Source organism: Plecotus auritus (genome assembly GCF_963455305.1).
Source record: "Plecotus auritus genome assembly, chromosome: 9".
NCBI lineage: Eukaryota > Metazoa > Chordata > Mammalia > Chiroptera > Vespertilionidae > Plecotus > Plecotus auritus.
Window position 1 is genome coordinate 25,464,004 of NC_137783.1, and position 17,369 is coordinate 25,481,372.

The 17,369-nt window shown below is 40.3% G+C and overlaps 1 protein-coding gene across 3 annotated transcripts in view; it reads right to left on the bottom strand.

Moving 5' to 3' along the window:
* Positions 1-17,369, bottom strand: part of EXOC6 (exocyst complex component 6) — a 141,075-nt gene that overhangs the window by 118,729 nt on the left and 4,977 nt on the right. The window contains exon 1 of one of the 3 annotated variants that reach the window (XR_013959069.1): positions 11,650-11,808. The exons of 1 other annotated variant lie outside the window; for it this stretch is intronic. Coding sequence is in view for 1 of the 2 variants with exons in the window: in XM_080642158.1 (XP_080498284.1) it covers positions 11,650-11,750 (101 nt within the window). In the remaining variant the exon portion in view is untranslated. Of the gene's footprint in view, positions 1-11,649; positions 11,956-17,369 lie in introns of those variants that run through there. One more of the 3 variants, XM_080642158.1, reaches the window with a different exon arrangement.

The window sequence follows — 17,369 nt, forward strand, 5'->3', positions numbered from 1 at the left end:
TTCTTTAAATTAAAAGAACAAATTAAATTAAAAAACATGTCAGAATATGTGAAATAAAGCTAGCATAATCATCGGAGGAAAATTTATAGCATTAAATAATTACATCAATAAAATAATCAAATACAAAATACAAAAAAGCTAGAAAAGGATAAAATAAATCATTAAAGATAAATGCAGTAAGGAATGTCTTAGAAAACAGAAAATTATTGGAATAAATAAATTTTAAAAATCAACAAAACAGACAAACCACCAGCTAATCAAAATCAAAGGAAGGAAAATGAGTGAAATCACAAATACCCGACATCAAAACTGACAAGGGGGATGAAGCGATTAAACATAAGACTATATTTGCATAACTGTACTCTAATATGAAAGTCTAAAAGAGAACATTGTCACAGAAGAACTAGAGAAAAGTTACAAGACACTCCCACACAAAGAAAAAGCATAGGCCCAACTGATTTCATGGGGTAATTCTAACAAACCTTTAAATATCAGATAAGCCCTGGCAGGTGTTGCTCAGTGATTAGAGTGTCAGCCCACACACCAAAGGGCCTTAGCTTTGATTCCCAGTCAAGAGCACATACCTGGGTTTTGGAATAGTTTCCTGCCCCCTGGTTGGGGCATGTGAGGGAGGCAAACAATCCATGTGTCTGTTTCACATGGATGTTTCTCTCACTCTCCCCCTCCTTCCTCCCTTTCACTATCTCTGAAAAGCAATGGAAAAAATAGACTCTGGTGAGGATTAACAAAAGAAATAAAAATACAAATCAATAATACAGTGCTAATTATAGTATTCCCACGGTAGTAAAAGAGAACTTCCATTTCCTTTCATGAAACGAACATAACATTTATTTGAAGACCTGAAAAAGACTGCACCAAAAAAGAAAACTACAAACCAACCTCACATCAACGCAAAAAAAATCTTTAAAAGCAAATTCCCTATCAGACACCAACAGCACACTAAAAAAGCAATTCATCATTACCAAGTGGGATTTATTCTATGAATACAGAAACAATTCAATAATAGGAAATGCATTAATAAACTCAATCACAAAAGGCAAAGAAGAAAAACTGTATGACCATCTCCATAGATGCAGAAAATACATCTGAAAAAAATTCAGAAGTCTTTCATGTTAAAAACACTAAATAAAATAGGTATTAATAGATATTTCCTCAGCAAAACAAAATATAAATATCTCAGCCCAAACGCCAGAGTTCTCTTTAATGAGGAAATACTAACGGCTTTCCTGCTAAAGTCAGGAAAAAGATAAAGATGCTGCCGTCTCAACTATTGTGTTGCAATTAAGCTATGAAGTTAAATTAGACAAAGCAATCTACAGTTTAAGAAGTGGAAAGGAAGAAATAAAGTTATTTCTAAATACAGATTATACAATTACATTTCTGGAGACCCATAGGAATCAATGGGAAAAAAATTACTACAGATAAGAAAATTTAACAAAGTAAAAGGCTAAAAAAATAAACAAAGATAATCAACATGCATACATATAAGCAAAAAAAAAACAATTAGAAGACATAATGTAAGAAAAGGTCCAATTAAAAATAACAACAAAAAATACACAAAATCTTATGAAATTCTAAAATTTATTTGTGGAAAATTAACTCTCCTGAAATACATAACATGCTCTTAGATATGAAGACTCTGCATCATCAAGAGGTCTGTTCCCTCAAATTATTTATAAATTTAACTCAATACAATAAAATATTATGAGAATTTGTCTAAAGCAAGACAAATTTATTAAATTCACTTGGAAGAACAAGGAAGGTCATCAAGAAACCATTGACAAAAAGATGAGCAATGGGGTGAGGGTAACCCTACTAGATATAGGGTATAATACAATAAAACCTCTATAATTAAAAGCATGGTATACATGCAAATAGACATATAGACAATGAACAGAATAGAAAAACCAGAGATAGACTCACTGCATATGAAAATTTAATGAACGATAATGACAGCATTTTGAATCAATATAAAAGTAATCTACTTTTTAATGTGTTAGGATAGCTGGCTTGGCATATTTAAAAAAATAAATAAAAATAAAACTGGAGCCATTCATCACCACCATACCCCAGGAAAATTCAAAAAGGTACAGAAATATAAAAGTAAAAAAATAAAACCATACAAGTACTAAAAGAAAACGTGGGTAGGTTCCCCTATAACCTGGTAATATGGAAGACTTTCCTATGACTCGAAATCCAGAAGCAAAAAGGGGAAGACTGATGAATTTTATTTTGATAAAAAAGAAAAACTTTTGCATGGCCAAAAAAAGGGGGGAGGGGTGTAAGCATCATAAAAGATAAAGTAAAAAAAAAAAAGTTTGCAACAAGACAAATTGTGAAAATCTTTCTAGGTTATCTGTGCCTTTCATTATCTTTGGGCTATTTTACAACTCTATAAATTATAGAAAACTGATGTATTCTTTTCTATAAAAATACAAACATTTTGGCCTGTGGAATGAAATTGATTATCACCCTGGGGATACTGACCAATTATGTGCCTATTACAAATCTATTTCAGCATTCCCAAATGTCTATATTGTTTTTTTGCCATTACCTTTGAAAGAGTTGTAACATCTTACGGGTTACCTCATTAATTAATAAGTTAAGTAAAATCTTTGGCATGCCATCCTATCTAATAAAAGAGTAATATGCAAATTGACCATCACTCCAACACACAAGATGGCTGCCCCCATGTGGTCAAAGATGGCCACCACAAGATGGCCTGCAGGGGAGGGCAGTTAGGGGTGACTGAGCCAGCAGGGGAGGGCAGTTGGGGGCAACCAAGCCTGCAGGGGAGGACAGTTAGGGGCGACCAGGCTGGCAGGTGAGGGCAGTTAGGGGTGACCATGCCCGGCAGGGGAGGGCAGTTAGAGGCAATCGGGCTGGCCGGGGAGCAGTCAGGCGTCGATCAGACTGGCAGGGGAGTGGTTAGGAGGTGATCAGGCTGGCAGGCAGAAGCGGTTAGGGGCAATCTGGCAGAGACAGGTGAGCAGTTGGGAGCCAGCAGTCCTGGATTGTGAGAGGGATGTCCAACTGCCCTCAAGGGGTCCCAGGTTGGAGAGGGTGCAGGCTGGGCTGAGGGACACCGCCCTCCCCCCCCCCCCCGCATGAATTCCGTGCACCGGGCCTCTAGTAACTTTATATTTGTATAAGGGTCATAATTTTATCTTTTTTTGAAAATTATCTTTTAATAGTTTTGTAGGTTTCGCTAAAATGCCCAGCAGATTCACCTGACAGAGCCAGGAAACTGCATTGCTAGAGAATTGCACCTCACGGACTACTTAAGCTTAGGAACTTGGCTCCCAGAAGTAAAACCCAAGTGGCAATATACATTTAACTTTACTGACTCTTTCTCTGAGAGTTTTTTTTCCCCTCTCTACAGATTGTATGTTTTGGCTTGGTTTCTAAGAATGTGGTTTTATGGTTTGACCATTTATTTAATGATCCCTCTACATCAGGGGTGGGGAACCTTTTTTCTGCCAAGGGCCATTTTGGATAATTATGACATCATTTGTGGGCCATACAAAATTATCAACGTAAAAATTAGCCTGCTATATTTGGTCAAACATTTCGTTAACTCATCCATAATGCCTTGGCAGGGCCAGACCAAATCATTTCTTGGGCCTTACATGGCCTACGGGCCAGATGTTCCCCACCCCTGCTCGATGTGGATGACAGAGATCTCTTGGATAAAAGATAAAAGACACTTTGGTTTGTTAATCTTTTTTGTTTGTCTTTTTGTCTATCTTCAGATCAAATCAGTTAAGAATTTCATAACCACCAAGAACAGGTCTTTGATATCTGAACAAATGAGGTTATTTTTTTTTTAATCTTTACAACTCATGTTTCTTGACCTGTGGGTGAAATGAAAGGAACAAAGCTATAATGATCTGTATCAGTAACTCAGAAAGGCTTTTACCTCTTATTATGTGTGACAAATCAAATAACTTATCTCCAGAGGGTATTAGTCATTTAGATTTTAAAGTCTCTTAGTTAAAAGAATTATTCTGACTGGCTTATTGGTTAAAAAAAAGTACGCATATGATTGGCCGGAGGTCAATTCCTGGTCAGGGCACTTGTCCAGGTTACCGGTTCCATCCCCAGTGTGGTGCATACAGGAGGCAGCCAATGATTCTCTTTCATCAAGAATGTTTCTATCTCTCTCTCCCTCTACTTTCCTCTCTGAAATCAATACACACACACACACACACACACACACACACACACACACACACACACTAGAGGCCCGGTGCACAAAATTCGTGCGGGGGGGGGGGGGTGTTCCTCAATCTGGCCTGAACCCTCTACAATCTGGGTCCCCTTGGGGGATGTCCAACTGCCAGTTTAGACCCAATCCCGCTGGCTCCTAACCACTCGCCTGCCTGCCTGACTGATCACCCCCTAACCACTCCCCTGCTGGCCTGATCGCCCCCAACTGCCCTCTCCTGCCGGCCCGATCGCCCACAACTGCCTTCCCCTGCCAGCCTGATTGCCCACAACTGCCCTCCCTGCCGGCCTATTGCCCACAACTGCCCTCCCCTGCCAGCCTGATCGCCCACAACTGCCCTGTCCTGCCATGACCCGCCTCCTCCGCCGGGACCTACCTCCTCTGTGTGAGGTGGCAGAGACGCCGGGACCAGCCTCCTCCGCACCACACAGAGCCACGGGACCCCCAGGCCTCACCGCTTGGAGCAGCCGCTGGGCCCTGCCTCTGCTGTGTATGCAGCCATCTTGTGGCGACATCGCCACACGAGGGCACCACACAAGGGTGCCGCGCAAGGGCATCACATGAGGCATGACGCCACCTAGACTTTTATTACATAGACTTTTAAGTATGCATATAAATGGAATATTTATAAAATTCCAAGAAAATTGATCTTCTAATACCTTAATATGCTAGACTTTTAAAAAAAATATATTCTTCTTACAGGAATTAATTCAGAAATATTTTTTAAATCCAACTTCACATAACTAATGATGATTAAAAATGTAAATTTGTGTTCAACTAAGTTGAATCATTATTCTGACAAACTTTTTATTTGAACAGGTATTGAAGACAATTTCCAAGATTTTTAGGTAACTTAAAACCTTGACATTAAATTAATAGATAATCTTAGAAGGCTGATTACTAAGCATAATTAAGTTTATATACTTTTACTTCATATTTTTATACTAGAGGCCTGGTGCACAAAATTCGTTCAAAGGGCTCGGCCCCTACCACCACAGCGGCTGCCTCGGCCTCGGCCCCTGCCGCTGCAGCTTTGTCCAGAAGGTCATCCGGAAGGATGTCCAGAAGGACATCAGTCTAATTAGCATATTACACTTTTATTACTATAGATACTATTGAGAAGCTACAGTTTGGGATATGTTAATGAGAGAGTTCATATTTACCACTTTAAGAACATGTAAATGGGATGTTTGTGTTTATAGAAAGTTGTATTATGTATGCTCATGAGTTTTGCTAGTCTGATAAAATGTTTGTGTACAACAGACATTTCTCAATGTTCAATCTCAGTGTTTCAATGTGAATATAAATTACTTTGGTTAAAAGTTTAAATCATTACCAGTGGTAAAATTATACTATGTAGTGACAAAGACAATTGTGTGCTTTTGTTTTTCAAGGAAAAAGTGTAGTTCTGTCCTAAAACGGTCATTCTCAATTTTTTAAATCTCTTTTACACTCTCAAAACTTATTAAGAATTCCTAAAAGCTTTTTGTTCATGTGGATTATAACTATCAATATTTACATTAAAAACTAAAACTGAGATTTTTTTAAATTATTGATTCATTCATTTGAAAGCATTATTTGAAAATACTTCCCATCTCACAGATCCCTAAGAAAGAGCCAGTGATCTAAAGCAAACTGTGTATTTCAGAATATGAAAGAACACAATAAAGGACAAAATATGGGAAATGAATTGTATTTGCCTTGGTTTACAATACCAGAGTCATTTCAATAGCTCCAGAAAAAGGATCTAACAAAATTCAACACTCTTTCATAATAAAAATACTCAACAAACTAGAAGAGAAGGGAACTTCCTCAACCTGATAAATAGCATCTATGAAATTCCCACAGCAGTGTATAAGAGTGCCAGTTGTTCCACATTCCAAACAGTCCAATATCAAGGTAGTTTAATGTTATAGTTTTAATTTGCATTTTTCTAACAACTATTGATGTTAAGCATTTTTTCATATGCTTATTTGCCCTCTGTGTACCTTTTATTGTGACATATCTGTTCAAATCAGTTTCCTATTTTTAATAAGACTTTCTTATGTCTTTTTTTTTTTTAATGTATTTTATTGATATTTCACAGAGAGGAAGGGAGAGGGATAGAGAGCTAGAAACATCGATGAGAGAGAAACATCGATCAGCTGCCTCCTGCACACCTCCCACTGGGGATGTGCCCGCAACCAAGGTACATGCCCTTGACCGGAATCGAACCCAGGACCTTTCAGTCCACAGGCTGACGCTCTATCCACTGAGCCAAACCGGTTTCGGCAAGACTTTCTTATGTCTTAAAGACTTCTTTTATACATTCTGGACTCCATTTTTTTTAATCAGATATGTGATTTGCAAACATTTTTCTCGCCATTTGTGGCTTGTCTTTTCATTCCCTTAGGAGTCTCTTTGAAAACCAGATAGTCTCAATTTTGATGAAATCCAATTTATTAATTTTTCTTTTATGTGTTATGCTTTTGGAATAGTATCTAGGAAATCTTTGCCCAACCCAGTTTCTCCTATGGTTTCTAAGAGTTTTATAGTTTTGCATTTTATATTTGAAATGCATTTTGAGTTAATTTTTAAATATGGTGCAAAGTTCATTATTTTATATATGGATATCCAATTATTCCACCACCATTATTTTTAAAAACTATCTTTTTCTAATTAATTACCTTTGCATCTTTGACAAAAATTAACTGACCGGCCCTAGCTGGTTTGGCTCAGTTGATAGAGCATCCACTTGCAGACTGAAGGGTCCCGGGTTCAATTATGGTAAAGAGCACGTACCTCGTACATTGGTTGCAGACTCCTCCCTGACCCATGCCCTGATCAGGGCATGTGCAGGAGGCAACAAATTGATGTGTTTCTCTCGCCTTGATATTTCTCTGTCTTTCCCTCTCTCTTCCACTCTCTCTAAAAATCAATAGAAAAATATCCTCAGATGAGGATTTTTTTAAAAAAAAATTAACTGACCAATTGTATGAATCTATTTATGGAATCTCTATTCAGTTTCTACTTGTCCATCTTGATGCTAGTACTATATACTGCCTTGATTACTCTAGCTTTATAATAAGTCTTTAAACCAGGCAGTACACGTCTTCCAACTCTGTTAGGGTTTTGTTTTGTTTTTCCATGTTACTTAGGCTATTCTAGATCCTTCGCATTTCCCTGTGAACTTTTGAATCAGCTTGTCAATTAGTATACACACATACAAAAAAATTCTCCTGGGATTTTTATTGCAATTTCCTTGAATCTAAAGACCAATTTGGAGAAAATTGAAATCTTAACAATATTGAGTCTTCTGATCCATGAATACAGCATATGTGTGCATTTATGTATTTAGGTCCTCTTTAGTGTCTACCAGCAACATTTTATAGTTTTCATGTACAAGTCTTTCACATCTTTTGTCATATTTACCTTATAAGTATTTCATATTTTTATTGTATCAATTTTGAATTTCAATTTCATTGTTCCTTGCTAACATATAGAAATACAGCTGGTTTTTGCACATTAATATTGTATCCTACATACTTGCTAAATTCACTTAATTTCATGCTTTTCTAGATTGTATATGATTTTCTCTATAAATGATCACATTGTCTAATCAACTTTTTGTCTTATACTGGCAACAACCTACAGCACAGTGCTGAATGGAAGTGATGCAAATGAACATCCTTGCTTTAGTCCAGTCCTCCACCATTAAGTACAATGTTAGTTATAAGTTTTTCATAGATGCCCTTTTTCAGGCTGAGAATTTCCAACCCTAGTTTCTGATAGGTTTTATCAGAAATGAATGTTAGATTTCTAGATGCTTTCTCTGCTTCTACAAATTTTCATTTTTAGCTTTGATATGGTGAATTACATGGATTGGTTTTTCAAATGTTAAGCCAACATGCTTTCTTGAAATAAATCCCATATGATCACAATGTATTATTCTTTCTATATACTGCTGGATTTAACTTGCTAAAATTTTGTTCGGAGTATTTTCATCTGTGTTTATATTGGTCTATAGTTTCCTTTTCTAGAACTGTCTCTCTTTAGTTTTGGTATCAGATTAATGTTGACCTCAAAATGAATTGAGAAATAGTGCCTCCTCTTCAATTTTTCTGGAAGTATTTTAATAGAATTGGATTCAATTTTTCCTTAAATGTTGTAAAATTCACCAGTAAAGACATTTGGGCCCAGATGGCTTTTGGGGAAGGTTTTATACAGCAAATTCAACTTATTTCATTGATATAGGTCTATTCGGTTATTTATTAAGTGAGCTTTGTTTTTTAAATGTTTTTATTGACTTTTAGAGAGAGAGGAAGGGAGAGGGAGAAAGAGAGAAACAGAAACATCGATGTGATAGAATATCGGTCGGTTGCCTCTCATACACACCCTGACCAGGGAGTGAACCCACAACCTGGACATGTGCCCTGAGTGGGAATCAAACCAGCAACCTTTCAATGCATGGGACATGCTCAACCAACTGAGCCACACCAGCCAGGGCTTAAGTGAACTTTGATGGTTTGCATCTATCAAGGAATTTCTTCCAAGTTATCAAATGTAGTTGTTCATAATATTCCTTTATTATCTTTTTTAATATCTGTAGAACCTGTAGTGATGTAATCTCTCTCATTCCTGACATTCCTATTGGGAATTTGTAATTCTTCATCACTGGTATCTTCACATTGTCTTCCCTAAAGTTTCATCAGTTTTACTGATCTAAAAGATCCAGGTTTTGGTTTCAATGATTTTCTCAAATGTTTTTTTCTATTTCCTGTTTCATTAATTTCCACTCTAATGTTTATCATCTCCTTTCTTTGGCTTTTTTGGATTTCATTTGCTCTTCTTTTTCTAGGACAGCTGTTTAGTGCTTAAATTTCTCTCTAAGTATTGCTTTAGTTGTATCACACAAATTCCAATATGTTGCATTTTCATTTTATTCAATTCCAAATACTTTCTAATTTCTCTTCTGATTTCTTCTTTCACCCATGGGTTATTTAGATTGTTATTCGGTGTCCAAATATTTAAGGATTTTCCAGAGTTTTCTATGATTGACTTCTAATTTAATTCCATTGTGGTCAAATAATCATATTATATGCAAGGCACTGTGAAGAGTGTATACATGCTTCACATTTAATCATCTGGCTTCCCCCACAAAGCCAGATCTGATAAAAAACAATGAATAAAGAAAAGGTCAGGCTAAAAAAGTCTACCACAGAGAAAAATAAGAACAACATAAGCTTATAGGCCAGATAGAAGATAACTGGGAAATAACAACAAAAATTTATCTTAATGCTGAAATATTTATGAATTAACTGGTGTCTAGGATTTGCTTCAAAATAAGCCAGAGTAAGGGAGAATGGATAGGGGAGAAGTTCAAAGGAGATTGGCCACAAACCTGGCTGGTGTGGCTCAGCGATTGAGCATCGACCCAGGAACCGAGAGGTGGCTGGTTCGATCCCCAGTCATGGTACATGGCCAGGGTGGCAGGCTTGATCCCAGTGGGAGCCATGCAGGAGGCAGCCGATCGATGATTTCCTCTCATTGATGTTTCTATCTCCTTATCCTTATTCCTTTATCTCTCTCTAAAAATCAATAAAAATATATTTTAAAAAACAGGAGACTGGCCACTTGAGCTGGAGCAAGATGATGGGTTCATGGTGCTTCATTACACTATTTTACTTTTAAAACATTTCAATTTTACTATAATAAAAGATTTGTTATAATTTAATATTAGTACTTTACTCAGAAAAACCTAGGAGAAAACAGTAGTAGCTTAAATGCTGTTCAAGAAAAAGAACTGGTAGCAGTGGCTTTTATGTGTGAGGAGAGAGCTTATAAATGAGAGATGACAAGTGTATAAATAGAATAAGTATGAGTCACTGGAGTTAGTCAAAGAAAAGAGCGTAGGCTTCAACAAAGTGAGCAGGTGACACAATTGTCCAGCAAAACAGGACAGAATAACATACAAATATAAATATTCTATTTGTGACACAAAAGTTTCTCAATATATTTCAAAATTTTCTTCTAATTTCATCTTTTTTCACGGATACTGCCTAGCACATTTCCCCAAGATGAAGTATTTCCTTCATAACCAAAACTGTTTTCAAAAATGGACTGTTCTGATAACCATACCACATAATGTATTCTTTCAGTTTCACCAGGCAATAAAGAAAACAAAGCTTCCTTTTAATTTATGACTTCTTCTTTCATTACCAAATGTAGTTTTATGAAAAGAATTAAGTTGGAAAATTAAGAAAATGCACTAATCATGCTTATCATATCACAGGAAAAAACATCATGAGAACAAAATGTACCGGGTGCCTGCCATATATGCTTGGTGTTGGGGATACAGCAGGGAATAAACAAGTCCTTGATGTCCTGGCCTTTCTGGGCATCTGAACCTCCACCCCTACCCAGTCTATGAATAAGGAAACTGAGGTCCAGAAAGGTTAAATGATTCTTGCCCGTGACTGCACACTTTGCGATAGGATTAGGGCAAAACCCAAGTCTCCGGACTCTCTCAGGGCAAGGTGGATCTGCACTGTGACTTGAACTGGTTTCACTTTATATTACATCCACAGGTCCACAAATCATAGGTCCACTACTCCATTTCTAGGAAGTGTATCCTGAAGAAAACTATAATGATAAAGCACAATCAGCCCTAAGTTCCCTAAGTGAATCATAATTTCACTGTCATCACTACAAAAGATGAAGCCTTATATTTAAAAGGCACTTATTCTTGAAGAGAGTGCCTACTAAGCTCATCGAATAGATCAGTACAGTGTCCGGCTAATATTCTACTATTAGGGCAGCAGGTAGTCAGTCCGGAATATTCCCTACCTGGTACTATTTTTAAAAGGTATCCTTTTGTAAAATAAACGGAAAATTTAATGCAAAATTAATGGAACTTCTGTAAATAAGTAAAAGCTTGGCTGGGTGAACCCACGGTCACAGCAGCGCGTTCCTAAGCACCAGCTCCTCCTTTCTAGCCCACGCTCCCTCCTCGCCCACTCCGGGATGAGGGTGCCGGCGACTCCCGCTCAATTTCAATTCTCCCACGCCCGCGGCAGCCGGGCCCGCCAGGGTTCCCACCAGCGCGCGCCTCCGCACATCAGTCATGCCCGCCAGCAGAGGTTAACCTTCGCTCCTGGCCCGCCCGCAGCCGGGCAGGCCCAAGACAGGGAGGCAAACGCAGGACGACACCGCGGCAGCCACACCCACCGCCTGCGAGGTCACAGCTCCCGCGGCAGAGGCCTGCCGTGCCTACAGGTGCAGCCGCCAGTTCGGCCCCGCCCCAGCCGGGCCAGGGTCCCAGACCTCCGCCTCCGCGCGCACCACCTGTCGGGCTATCCGCCCCGCTCCTGAGGAGAGGCCGGCGGGGGCCATTCGGGGTCCCGCGGGGATGAGAGCTTTACCGGAGAGTGGGCCCCACGCAGGCGGTGTCGGTGCTCTCGATCTCCTGCAAGATCCGCTCATGCTCCGGGACGTTGCCTATACCCTCGCTGCTTTCCGCCATCTTGGCTGGAAGCTGGGCAGCCGGCGAGGCGCGCTCCCGGGCGGACGGCGCGCGGCCCGAGCGCAAGGGGCGGGACGGGCGCGGGGGCGCGCGTGCGCGCCGCCCAGCCTGGGATCCGCGCACTGGCACGTTCCCAAGGCCAAGGTGCTGCGTGGACGGCGAGGATGGGAGACGGGTCCCCTCGCGCTCAGCCCCGCCACTTGCCCCAGTTGCGGTCTGTGACTACCCCGCCTTTAACATATTTAACATATATCCTTGTTCTCTGTGTGCCAGACCCTCTGCTACGGCAAATAATCACCCTCAACCTGCAGTAAAAGCTACGGGAAAGTTTAACCAGGAGACCTGATGGACCCTGGGTGGTGGAGAGTCAGAAAAAGGAAAACGTGCCCTCATGAAAAGCAAAATTGTGTTGGGCATAATATTTATTTTAGGAATGAACCGGAAAACTCCCAGGGAGACCATGACGACCGCTCTGGGTGGATTTACGTCCCTGCCCACAGGAAGTTCGCAGAGGCCACCCAACTTGGAAGTAAACTATAAGCGCCAGAAAAATTAAATGACGAAGAACTGTGACACTTGGTAGCAAAGATGCAAGAGAGGCCCAGGGGCAATGCTTGATTTCATGCGAAAGTCCTTGAATCCGAGTGCCCCCACGTCGCTGTAGCTGGGATGAGGACAGTGGAAGTTTTTGACAGGAGAGGTCATCAGAGACAGAAGAAAAGAGAGGCGGGTGGCTTGCACGAAGGTACTGGCGTCGAAGAGTCCTGTTTAATGATGTTTATGGGACGCTTAGTAAACCAGTTTGTCGTGACTAAAGCAGAGACTGAGGAAGCTTAATCGGGAAGAGTGCAAACCTAGCCCTGAAGGACAACTATTTTCTGGCCTCCATTAATCCAGGGCTCTGAACTTCCCTTTGTGTCCTCGAAGCCCTTTACTATCCAGCTGTGTAACTCACCCCCTTCAGTGAGCTTTTTTTTTTTCTTTTTAAATATATTTTATTGATTTTTTACAGAGAGGAAGGAAGAAGGATAGATAGTCAGAAACATCGATGAGAGAGAAACATCAATCAGCTGCCTCCTGCACACCTCCTACTGGGGATGTGCCCGCAACCAAGTTACATGCCCTTGACCGGAATCGAACCTGGGACCCTTCAGTCCGCAGGCCGATGCTCTATCCACTGAGCCAAACCGGTTTTGGCTCTTCAGTGAGCTTTTACTAGAAGCCTATCTCATCCTCCTCCCGACAAAAATCCTGGGAGGTGGTATACTGGTATTGCATAATAGTTAAAAGCATGAGCTCTGAAGACAGGCATCCTCAAGGTAATTCCTTGCACCTTCACCTCACTTCACAGCGGGGTGACCTTGGGCAAGAACCTAATCTCTTTACATTTCAGTCTCCCCATCTGTAAATGACACTAGATTCAATGTAGCACATTTATCCATTCCACCAACAACTGTTTTAATAGTTTGCACTTGTTTTGATTGATTCCTTTTCATACATTTGGGGATATCGTTTTTGTACACTTGGCCCCCAGGGAACCAAAATACCACTGACTCAGCACTTGTAGGCTTGGAAGACCAAGGAGGCTCTACTATTTCCATCTGCTCATTGTACCAGAAACCCCATCGCAAGCCTGTTTCCATGGTCTTGATGGCACAGAAGAATTCAGATCATCTCTGAGAAATCCCACTTTTTTTGAGCTGCAAGAATATGCAGACACACACAAAAAATCTCTTCCCAAGTTCACCAACAGTCACACCATGTTAAGGTCCTTAAGTTCAGGAAGACTTTTTTTTTTTTAAATTTTGCAATTCCCTATAGTTCCTCATAGAGTTCTGCACATAGCTAAGAGAAAGCTGGAAGGGTTTTGAAACCAGACAATACTGAAGCTCTGAAGCCATTGGAAAGAGGTCAGGATGGGTTGGAAAGGAGCATTCCAAATAGGCCTGAGCATAAGGCAAGAGTCTGACTAACCTGTAATTGGTAACAATTAGAAAGTAGGGCAATATCAAATTGTAAAAAGTTAATTTCCTCAAACTTGCTCTTTACACATTGACATTAAATATAATATCATATAATGTGGCTGTATTCATTTACCTTAATAGAAATCTGTAGCACTAATAGAAAATATTGCCTCAAATTCCCTGATGCCCACTTTTTTTTAATATATTTTATTGATTTTTTACAGAGGAAGGGAGAGGGATAGAGAGTCAGAAACATCGATGAGAGAGTAACATCGATTAGCTGCCTCCTGCACACCCCCCACGGGGGATGTGCCCGTAACCAAGGTACATGCCCTTGACCAGAATCGAACCTGGGACCTTTCAGTCCGCAGGCCGACGCTCTATCCACTGAGCCAAACCGGCCAGGGCCCTGATGCCCACTTTTATAAAGAGCTTCAATGCAAGAAACAATATTTAAAGACTTTTGTCAGAAGATATCAACTTCATCCATTCCTCAGCTTATTTAAAATTTTACCCTTGGGTCAAGCCAAATCCCCCTATCCCAGTGTTTTGACACATCCTGCCATTGATTTTTATTTAGTAAACACCAAATTTTTTTCTTAGCTGATTGCCTTTCCAATTACTGGGGCACCTGGTGTTATCACATCTGAATTGCAGGTTCAGCTCTTGAGAGAACAATATAAACTTTTTGAAAATTGAAACTGAAACACAAGAAATGAAGACAAATTTTGTACCTTGCTATAAAGAGAATAGAAAGCCAGTTGCCTCTGCAGGAAATGGCAGGCTATCCTAGCTAAGTCAATGTGCATGGCCAAAGTTCATTGCTCTGAAGAGGAAAGCAAGGTAAGAGGAGTGGGGCATATGGCACGGGGCAGCTTCTTATTTGGCACCTGTCTCCTGACGGGGCATTCCTTTCCTGAGCATTCATTACCCAGACCACTCCCCCTTTTCTTCACCAATCCTGCCACCATCCATCCAGCTCCAGATGCCCCTGTCATGGGAAGCCGGCCCTGCTCATGCACTCCTCACTCCTAGCCTGTTTCAACACCTACCCATAGAGATTGCCTCACCATAAACAGCAGTATTTTCCCTGCAATTCAAGAAGGGAGGAAGTCCATATACCACTTCTCCTTCTGAAACAGCTTTTGCTGGTTCCCTTTGTGACTTCTGACAGTTTCGTTAGTACCTGAAGATTTTTTCTAAGATTAAGGCTGAATAACCTAAATAACTATGTAAATTTTAACCATGGACATAGATATACAAATGTGTCCCCCCAAAAAAGCCTGTTCTAAAGTGATACATTTCTAAAGGCTCTAAAATTAAGAATTTCAGCTATAGGCCAAAATAAAAGCCATATTAGCTATTTATTGAGCACTATTTGCTAAGCCTTCAGACCTTTATATTATCTAATTTAGTCTTTGCTAATTGAATTAGTACTTTAATTGGTAATTAAGTTAGTACTAGTTTTACTAAAACCTAATTTCAATCCTGTGGGGTTGGTACTTTTACTATCTCCAATTCAATCTGAAGTAACTGAGACTTACAGAAATTAAGTCACTTGTCCAAAGCCACACAGCAGTGGGTTGGAGAAGATGGACCTATTAGCCAGTTCCTGTTTTTCTCTTTAGTTAAAAAGTCAGCCACGAAGAATGTTCCGAAGTTGTTTTCCCCGAGGGATAGATGACTTAGTCTGGTCTGAGGAGGGTGGACAGTGGTAGGGCACACACGGGCAGATTGCACCTGCATGTTGAGTTCTTTTTCAGGCAGTGGATGCTGACTTCCAGAGATCCACCCCAAATCTCTCCTCAGGCCTCTGGCAGGGGAAAGACACACCAGGAAGACTGGCAGGGCAAGAGCTGCATTCTGTGTCAGTATGAAACTAACCAGTGAATTAAAGCTTTCACCTGTCAATTAACTCGTAGTCATGAAGTCGCTTGTCTTCAGACTAATAACCAACCTTGGGAAAGCCCTTCCCTGAGGAGGCGGCTGTAGAAGGCAGCTGCCCTGGTCTGGCATTTAACTGCTTGGGTTGGAATTCCAACTCATCTTTTACTAGATGTTGGGCCTTTGGAAAGTTACTTAACTCGTGTAAGCCTCAGTTTCTTCAAATATGAATTAGGGACAATAATAGTTCTTAGTTCACCAAGCTGTGTAGTGATTCAAGGAGGTAATATATGTGTAATGTTTAGCCCAGAGCTCAATCAACATTAGCATTGAAAACTAGGATTATCGGGCATTTATTATTAAACCAGGAAGCCCAGAATTTAGCTTCCTCTTGATAAAATAAAAAGAAAACCAACACATAAATGTTCTTTTTTTTAATCATTAACAAAATATCCTAACTTTGTGTCAGGGTTTTCTGAACCTGAACCTCATTTTTTTCTGCATGCTCAACTGGTAGAAACTGCCTGAAATTTGTTTTCTATTGTGGAGGAGGAAATGGGTCCATGTCTTTGGGTTAGACCAGTGGTCGGTAAACTCATTAGTCAACAGAGCCAAATATCAACAGTACAACGATTGAAATTTCTTTTGAGAGCCAAATTTTTTAAACTTAAACTTCTTCTAACGCCACTTCTTCAAAATAGACTTGGCCAGGCCGTGGTATTTTGTGGAAGAGCCACACTCAAGGGGCCAAAGAGCCGCATGTGGCTCGCGAGCCGCAGTTTGCCGACCACGGGGTTAGACTCTTGGTTCCTGATCCACTTTAGTGAACCTCCCAGATCTTGCTTTTAAGTCAAGCACCTCTTTGTTGTCCTTGGAGGTAGTGCTTGTCCTTTGAGGCACATGTGGTGGTAAATAAATCACGGGTCTGTCTCCACATCCAGGCACAAAAACAGCGTCTGTATTGTTTACTGCCCAGCCCAGCTAATAGCTGTTAAATGAATGATCTACATGCAGATACTTCTGACATTAAGCTGAATGTTGCAAGCGCATGTTTCATGAGGTAGGGTGCAACTCGACAGAAAGATTCCCTTCCCCATTCCTGGAAACCCTGTAGCTGACTTCCTGATCTTCAGCTTCTCAATACTGCTAATATCATTCAGGTGTTTCCTAAATGGTTTCAGGGTCCTCATTATATAATTGTAAAACTGTGCCAAAATGTAAAGCACAGGCAGTCTTTATACATGGACGCTAATAAGCTAACCCCTTTTTGCGGCCTTTTAGCCACTCTTTGGGGATGTCTTGACAGCAGCACTCCTAGCTTCTGCCTTGTTGGTGCAGTGACACCAAGTGGCCACACTCTGCAAGTGCAAGAGAGTATCAGCGGAGTCCAGGGCAGGCCTGGGAGGACTCCTGCTGTAAAACTATGTCCAGGAATCTGTTGTCCCATAAAGATCTGGATCCCACGGTGGAGAACAATAAAAGGAAATGTGAAATTGAAGCCAAATAAATTCAGTTTTTCTTAAATATGAGCCAATCTCAGAGGAGTTCAAATATAATTAGCCCCGGATCTGTTTATTCAACAACTATTTCCTTGAATCATTGCTTTGTGGCAGGCTCTGTGCTAAGCTCAGACAGGGCTGGCTCATCTCTGTGGAACCTATGCAGCTGCACTTGGCTTAATGCTGTGACTGCTTGTTTGCATCAATATTCTAAAGTACATATTTATTAAAGTATACTGGAATGTATTTCCCAGATGTAAATTAGGCATAAT